Source organism: Acanthopagrus latus, chromosome 3, assembly GCF_904848185.1.
Source record: "Acanthopagrus latus isolate v.2019 chromosome 3, fAcaLat1.1, whole genome shotgun sequence".
Taxonomy (NCBI): domain Eukaryota; kingdom Metazoa; phylum Chordata; class Actinopteri; order Spariformes; family Sparidae; genus Acanthopagrus; species Acanthopagrus latus.
Genome location: NC_051041.1, coordinates 17,576,099 through 17,584,771, shown reverse-complemented (window position 1 = coordinate 17,584,771; position 8,673 = coordinate 17,576,099). Strand labels below are relative to the sequence as shown.

Genomic DNA, 8,673 nt, shown 5'->3' with positions numbered 1-8,673 from the left:
GCGTGACTACTGACGAGGCGTTTCAGGAGCAGTTTTTTCTGCAGGAGAAAGGAGCTTCTGTTGATGCGGACTTTGACCTTTTCAACTTTGAAGACCTTTTACAATCACAGGAACCCAAAACACTGAAGGAAAGGAAGAAAAAACAAAAAAACCTAGGTCTCCTCAATTTAGATTAATTAAAAAAGATATACAGAAAGAATACATCCTGTTGTAAGAAATATAAATGATTTAAAACTCAATGTGAACACAGAGGTGTTAGATAAATAACACCTGTATTTATATAAATGTTGTTTATCAGGCTAATCTAATCAAGTCAAGTCTAATCACATCAACATCATGAGCTTGATTAAAATCTAATTTAATGTTTATTTACATTTAAAGTCACCGAGGTTCAACTAACGCGCAGTCAACCCGACATAACTGTGACACATCCAGACCACCGTGGTCTCACACAGGTCGCAGCAGGTATTGAACTAAGTTTAGAGCCCTTTGACGTTGTTACAACTTTCATCAGGTTTTCTAATATCAAGGTTCAGGACTCGTACCTGCACACCTGAGCCACGCTGACCTGCCACAGCTTGGCGGCTCGACCTTCTGTTCATCTGTCAGTCAAACCATCTTATTGAATGTCTCTCCTGATGTGACGTTTGTGCTGCTTTCACCTCAGGAGCAGATGTGGCAGAGACACACACACACACACACACACACACACACACACACACACACACACACACACACACACACACACACACACACACAGCAGAGGTACAGACAGGTGAATTAAAACACTGACTTGATAGTGTTGACTCTGGAAGCAGTGGGGGCTTAATGAGAGCAATAGAACAAGTGAGAGAACGACAAAGGATTTAATTTCTTGTTATTTTCTCATTGAGCAGTTGTCACTATTGTACTTTGAACTGAAGTGGAGAGAAGCGTGTGTTCTCCGAGATGTTATATGGTGCAGTAATTATTTGCAAAGGCTGTCAATTCATGTCAGCGCCAGAACAAAGAGGAAACATTCGGGGGACACGCTGCTCTGAAGCGTTGATAGCTAACAGCTCAGAGAAGTGGATCGCAGAAATGATCCTTGTGGTGGAAGACCAGTTCTGTAAAAACAAACCGGTTATTGTTCAGGTGTTTACGCACATTACATAGAAGAAGTAAGACAACCTGTAACAGATCATTTCAACACCAATGCAACAAAACTCTTTAATCTTAATGTTAAATCTAATCAATGACAAACACTGCAGATATGTGCCTAATATTAGGGCTGGAGTCACCTTCAGTTTGTAGCTGCAGCCCACGTACCCGAGAGGGCTGCCGGTGCTCTTTCTAAGTAATAGTAGTGCTTGCTTACCAGAAGTAACACATTGTCACCATAACACAATAGTGAACTCAAAAGCAGCAATTTAGATGTCAGACGTGTGTGTAAAAGCGGTGTAATAGCCTGGAAAGCTCCAAAGCGATACAAGATGTTGCCTTTATTTTTTCCATTCGACCTCCTGACAGAGCAGATACAGACGGGCCGCCTGCTCGTCACTGTTCGCTCTTAAGGCTGCACACAATGTAAATTTAAAAAAATCTGATTCACAGCGAGAGAAAATTAAAGGGCTTTTCATTTTGACAAATCACGGGAGAGAATTTCTCCAAAGCAGGAGGCTGATGGGAGGAAAACCGATTTGCATTTAAACAGCTTGCTCTCTAAATGAATCGAGAAAAAAGAAATTCTGCCGTACAGCAAAGGTGCTACTGTTCCAGCAGCAATATGACATTATTACATTAATGTGGATGTTTTGATTTGTCTACTCAGTGGGCTGTGTTGTTCAACAGAACTGATATTATCAGTGCTGATGCTGATCAAATGAAACGACTGTATTCTCCCTGAACCCTGTTCGCCCTGTGACGTGGCCGTTTGTCTCCCCTTGAGCTGGAAGAGCGGCGTCCTCTTCCAGAAATCCAGAAGATTTCTTCCCAAATCTGACATGGTTGTCAGAGCAATTTTAATTATAGAATATGATGTAAATATTTAATGAATAGAGTACCGACGGAGACTGATACTGCCCTAAGCATGGACTGATCCACTGTATGTGCAGTGATAGCCTGAATGAGAATGCGGCTGCAAGCAAGCACACAATACATCTTAGGGACAACATCAAATAAATGCTTGGTCTTACCCTCTATTACTGTCCTTTCATAATTTCATCCCACTATTATCTACTTTAAATGATACGACTCGCATTATTCAATATTGTTCCAAAATAACAGAACTGGCTGCATCAGTTCAGCTCTAAATGATCTCTGACTTCTCTACGTAGTGTTTAACCTTCGGCCCCCAGCCCACTTGTTCCTCCTGCCGATGTAAATTAGATTGTTGGGGACTATTTTCAGCAGTGGATGAATACACGTTAGTTGTGGGATTGAGCACAAGGGTGGTCTCTGTGAAGCTACATGTACATAGCAATGAAAGATCATGTCTACCAGTGCGATAATGATACATAGACTCTGTAGACTATTTGAAACAGCTTGATCAAGATGTCGGTGTTCGCCTCACCGTTTCTGCATCAAACTGTAGGAACACAGGATGACGTGGGCGCTGTTGTTCTACTGCTAAGTGGTAGCAACAGAACTGAACTGGTACCAGGACGGGACACACAGCTGTCACAGCAGCCACAGACGCTGTTGTGTTCCACATCAAGCCTCGATATGCCAGCGTGCTATTTAAAATCCCACACTGGGGCGACAGTTTGCTGGCATTGATTGGTTCAGTGTGTAACGAGGGGTCCTCGTTAACAGTCGGAGCTCAGCAGCACCGCCGCACCAGGTTTATCATATTTTTGATCCACAACCTGGTTTGTAGAATGAATTGTTGGTCCTCTCATGCGATCACCTTCTCCTTCAGCACAGGTGGAGCACCTATACATCACTACATTCATGATGTGACTATATGTATTTTACACACAGGATGGCTCCCATCCTGTGTGTAAAATTCATATAGTCACATCATGAATGTAGTTATTTACTAATGTTAGGTTATTTGTATTATCTTACATGAAATTTGCAAATGTTTCAGCCTCTCAGCAGTCGCATCACTTAAAATGAAGAGCTGTGTTTCTGTGTTATCGACTAAGCTTCTGTTTCTGACTGTTTGCCGGCTGTGTGACTGCTGGTGGGAAGGTTTCATGCTGTGTTAAAAGTTAACATGCATCCCTGAAGACATGGATTTGTCTGTGCCTTTCTTAATCCACCGTATGACAAACGTGCTTGTTTCGGAATTCATCCACTGTGTTTTGAACATTTTGTTCCACCTGAGGTCAAAAGTGCTGTGAGATTAACTCAAATTGATGCGTTCTGGCAAACGAGGTTTCGTCGGGCAATTTTCTCCCCTTCGGTTTTAACAACACGGCGGTTGGTAATGATGGCTGGCCAGACAGACCACCACTCTGCTCCGGACTGAAATACCTCAACAACTGTTGGATTGATTGCAATGAAATCATGTTTGAGCATTCAAGTACTCCAAGAGATGAATCCTTCCACGTTTGGTGACCTTCACACTTTTCCTTTAGGAGCCACCAGCAGGTCAATGTTTCCCTCATATACTGTAAAATACAGTTTTTCTATCCCAGCTGGACGGATTGACACAGATGTTTGTTCAGACACTAACGGTCCCTTCAGTCCTCGCCTGAACGTTCCTCCACCGTCTCCACAATTCTGACATTCACATTAAATCTGACTGCAAACTGGAGGACACACTGTGGTAGTGACTTGTTAATCACAAGGTGGCCGCGCCCTGAAGCATGACCTGTTTTATCATTAGTTTTGAGGCCATTATTTGAAAATTAGACTTTAAACTAACATTTGAGAACAGAAACCTGTAAGAGGAAATAAATCCGGTGAGGAGTAGGGCCGTCTTCTCATAAGCATGACTTATTCTTGCAACCAGTGGAGCCTCCCCCTGGTGGCTGTCGGAAAGAATGCAAGTTGAAGGCACTTCCACGTTTGCTTCTCTGTCCAGACCCATAATTTCCATCCACGTTTCACACAGTTACAGTTTGATGAGCTAACAAATGCGTTTAGCTCGGTGAACCTCTGTGAGTCAGCAGCCTGCATGACTGAATTCTCCTGGTGTTGTTTGTTCTTAGTGGACATGAGTTTCACCCAACATGGCCTCCGCGACTTCAGCCCGTCTGCTTCAAGGATCGATGAGTTGTGCATTCAGAGGCACATTCGGTCGGATCTTAAGACGTCACCTGTTTTGGAAGATGCATCCGCCCCTAGATGATCACGTCGAGGTTACAGTCGCTTCTTATTTCAGCAGCAAACACTAACTGACCTCTCAACTCTGTCCACGTGCCATAAACACCTGCTGCTTTTATGTGTCATACACTTCAACATTCACATGTAGGCTCAAGCTTAAGAAAGGTGTTAGGTGTAAGGATGTGTGCGTGTGTGTGTGTGTGTGTGTGTGTGTGCATCCCCTGAAGAGGACTAGAAGTTCTGATTCCTGCCTGTGAGCATCATGATTCGGTCATGACTTTGTGCTCCACGCTGCTTCACTGGCGTCTCGCTCCTCGTCTCCCCTCTCAGCATCCTGTGTTACACAAAAAGCCCTTAACACATCCTCCGCAGCATCTTAAAAGCCAGCACTGCTTAAGAATACTGATTTTGATAGATTATATGGCTGCGAGCTGGTGTACAAAAGGATTATGAATGGGAGGCAAATGAAGCACTTAGTATACAGATTCACTTGAAGTGCTATTTGGGTTTTCTTATTAAGTGGGTTTCTTGGAGATTGGGCTCTTCTTTGACTGACGCATCTCGATATTCACATTTAGGCCTTTTGTTCACATTGAGTGTCCCAGCCTCTCCTTCCATATGATGGAGTGAATCGCAAAATGAAATTAGTGGACTGATTCACTAAAACAGCGTGTCAAGAAAGGGCTCGTGCACTGGAGTCTGTCAGAGATCTTTTTATTCCAGATCACCCGAGGCGTCGTCACAGGAGCTTCTTTTGCTGAGGAGCTTGTCTGTACGAGACTCATTTGAAGTTCGGCACAGTGTTGCATGACTGCCATTCTTTTGTGACTTCAGATGGCATTATTGATCTCATCATGCAGAAGAATCTCTACTTGATTGTGGAATAATTCATCACCTTCTTGCTCAGAGAGATGCCTCACAAACACCAAAACATCCCACTCAGCACCTGTGTGTCTGTCTGTTTGACAGCGTGTGTCTGAATGCAACCATTTAAGTGTGTGTGTGTGTGTGTGTGTGTGTGTGTGTGTGTGTGTGTGTGTGTGTGTGTGTGTGTGTGTGTGTTATGTACACACACCTGCATTTCAGACATATGTTCTTTACATTAACACCACGGTGGCTTCGGTTCTGATGTACTTCTAGAGGGAATACAGATGCTTTCCAGTGACTCTGTAGTGAACTTTTCATACTTTCTATAATGTTATTACTGCAGTAATCCGTGTATTTATATTGTTGAGAATCCTAAAATATAATTGCAACAACTGGATTCTTAAAAACAAAAACAACACTTTGTCCCTAATCCCCTTCTTGGTGCCATTGGACACAAGGCTTATTTCCTCACTCTATTTTTAGTTTACGTTATTTTATGTCTTTAAAACAAATTGAATTAATGGAAACAGGTTTTTTTTCAATAAACACGCACATGACAGCATCAGCAGTGACGTTCACATGGAGAAAGGCAGACCTGTGCTGAGCGGAGCAGCTCTGACGCGTTGTTCTGCAGCGCCTCTTGCGCGCACAGATATAAAAACCGAGCGCGCACCAAGTGCCCAGAAGAGCAGAAGAGACGCCACAGGACAGCGCGCAATTCTCCCCTGACCCTCTGGGAAATGTAAGTACAACGATCTCTTAACTTATTGAAACCACGCTGAACTAACGCAGAGCGTCTCCACATGACTTGTGACGATTTTCTGCAGGTTTTAATTCGGTTATTGGAAATCTATGAGGTTCCAACTAAACATTTACTCCAGAGCAGCTTGGAAGCTGATCAGCCTCAGTTCATTAAAATGATTACATCAGTTAAAAACGGAAAAGGGGGATTTGAAGTGTCCAGAGGTGCGTCGTGGTCTAACTGTTTTCACTGTGCCCGCTCAGATGCATCCTAACTTGGTGAGCTGGCTGGGGACTCTGGGGTTCCTGCTGTGGGCGCTGCTCTGTCTGGGCGCGCTGACGGAGGGATACCCGGTGAAACCGGAGAACCCCGGGGAGGACGCTCCGGCGGAGGAGCTGGCCAAGTACTACTCAGCCCTGAGACACTACATCAACCTTATAACAAGACAGAGGTAGGCGGACCAACTAATTACACCTCTGCAGGAACAGAGCTGGAGTTCATTTCATCTCTTCTGTCTTGAAATGACTCTTATTACTGTATTTTCTCCCACAGCTTCTAATAAGGTGTCATTTTACAACATCTGCATGATTTTAATTTTGATGAATTATTTTGTTATGATAGCTGGAAGCTCACAGGTTCCACACAAGGTGTTTAAAGGTGCATTTTGTAGTTTTGGGGAAGAAATTTTAACCAGATCAGAAAAGATCCTCTTTAATTTTTTAATGCAAAAACAAATTAAATAAACAAAATTTCTTCGTTTTAAACAAACTGAAAACAGGACAACACAGTTTCATACTGTTTTGCTCTGTCTGTATGTGGCGGACCCTGCCACCTTTCTAGTTTCAAACATTCTAGGACCTTATTTTCCTTTCAGAACAGCTTGTGTAATCAGTTATAAAAAAAAAAATAATCAGAATTTGTATAATTACCTCAGTTTGAATTTGAATCTGAATTTTGGAGTTTGAATTTCTTCTTTAAAATGACATACTGCCCCTTTAATGTGAAGAAATATGAATGCTTCATGAACATTTGACTTTCTAGGAAACTTTCCTCAACATTTGCCGTCGACTGTTGTGTTCTTGACATAGTGAACAGTTTGACAGATCCTTAAATGAGCGGGTGTAAACTTGTGCCTGGTGGAGCTGTCAGTCCTGTTCTGGCTGCAGTTACAAAGCCGGGACCACCCGCTGCCTGTTTACCACCTATAGCAAAAAAAAAAAGCTGAGCACAAATGACTTCCTTGGCCAGCATGCCGTGTCAAATCACCCGCCGCTTTCAGCTTTCTTCTGAATGTCAGGGGCTCGGATGCCGCTGCAGGTGTTTAGCCACCCGGGGTGACAAGCGCCCCGGCACGGCTTATCATCTGAGAGACAGAAAAGGGAAATAGAACCACCTGCGAAGCAAGTCCTGTCTGCCCCGGCAGGGTCTCGGTCTGGCTGTGTTCAGACTTCACTGAGCTCATAATTGGACATTTGACATGAGGACATGCAGAGTAATAGCTTCAGATGATTATTTCCCCCGTGCTCAGTTCAGCCAGGGTGTCTCTTTCTCTCTGTGATGTGTTTTTTCCATTTGACACCCACCAGGTCTAGTTGCTGCTCAGCCCTTTAAATTCTCCCTTTCGATTAATTGCCCGTGTGTCTGTCTCTGTGTGTGTCTCAGGTATGGAAAGAGGTCCAGTCCTGAGATTCTGGACACGCTGGTCTCAGAGCTGCTGTTGAAGGAAAGCACAGACACCCTTCCACAGTCGAGGTGAGTGTCTGTTAACCTGAGTGTCAGAGCTCCGTGTTGTTGCGGTGGTCGTGACCTCTGCCCTCTCTCTCTCAGCAGATACGACCCTTCATTGTGGTGATGCTGTCATCAGTGCTGGCTCCCACCTCACCACCGCTCCGCTGCCGCTGACATTCTGGCCTCTACACACCTGCCGCTCCACAGACCTGCTCCCCTCCAGCAGACCACCACCCTGCCTCCACCCTTCTGACCTCTGAGCGCTGCCACGTATACTCAGCCCCTCCTCCTGAGCCATCAGCTACAGCCACAACTGCTTATAGTATGTGCCATAACATGTAAATAGTTTATTCAGAGTTCTCATCTGTGAAAGTAAAGTGGGGGGAGGGCATGTTGATTGTATTGTATAATTGTGCTATTAAAGAATTCATTGTTTGAAGAAATGTATTTGGATGACATCTGATTTGAAACAAGCTGCAGTCAGAGTGTTGATCAGGGAAACAGCTGACGGCTGATGTCTGGTTATTTAAAATGATCCATCCGGCTGTCAGACTGAACAGAACATCGGTGCTGAGCGGTCTCACCACCACATGTTCTCTTCCCCTCATGATGAGATCAAGTGTGGACCTGTTCTGCCTCCCAGCTCACATCCACGACTTCACCCACTTTCTTATGCTTATAGTTATGCTTCTCATGCACCATGCCTCTGTTATAATCTGGCAGCAGCACATGACAGTACATTTAAACTGGGTCTAATAATCACAAACGGTCCAGTAACTTACATGGTCAGTAAAACATACGTTTGAAGCTGTGAATTGGGCAGCTAATGGCGCTCTCTGGTGGCCATTAGGATAAGTGCTGCTCTCAAAACTAAATGAAGGGAGAAATGACATTTCCATGAGCTTTATTGCAATTATACGAGTGGTTAGTCAACCTGACACTGAAACGAGCCCACAGAGCTCAAATCACAATCTGCAACGGAACCGAGCCAGAACAGAGGTGAGTCCTCCGTGTTCATGTGCAGGTGGAACCATCCAGAGACTGAGCTCCTGTTAGAGTCCAATAACACCCGCAGTAACAGA

General features: G+C 44.2%; 1 protein-coding gene across 2 annotated transcripts; it reads left to right on the top strand.

Moving 5' to 3' along the window:
* Positions 1-5,712: 5,712 nt before the first annotated feature.
* On the top strand, positions 5,713-8,038 carry npy (neuropeptide Y). Of its 2 annotated transcripts, none has more exons than XM_037092214.1 (4): positions 5,713-5,863; positions 6,127-6,314; positions 7,526-7,615; positions 7,691-8,038. In XM_037092214.1, the coding sequence occupies exons 2-4, from the start codon at positions 6,127-6,129 to the stop codon at positions 7,713-7,715; spliced, it is 303 nt and encodes a 100-aa protein (XP_036948109.1). In that variant the 5' UTR covers positions 5,713-5,863; the 3' UTR covers positions 7,716-8,038. The 2 variants fall into 2 exon arrangements, with proteins under 2 accessions (XP_036948109.1, XP_036948110.1); XM_037092215.1 differs by having other exon boundaries at positions 5,714-5,863; positions 7,694-8,038.
* The last annotated feature ends 635 nt before the right edge of the window (positions 8,039-8,673 follow it).

Coding starts and splice junctions, on each gene's coding strand:
- npy (XM_037092214.1), top strand. CDS start 6,127: ATGCATCCTAACTTGGTGAGCTGGCTGGGGACTCTGGGGTTCCTGCTG. Junction 6,315..7,525: donor AACCTTATAACAAGACAGAG/GTAGGCGGACCA, acceptor TGTGTGTCTCAG/GTATGGAAAGAGGTCCAGTC. Junction 7,616..7,690: donor GACACCCTTCCACAGTCGAG/GTGAGTGTCTGT, acceptor TCTCTCTCTCAG/CAGATACGACCCTTCATTGT.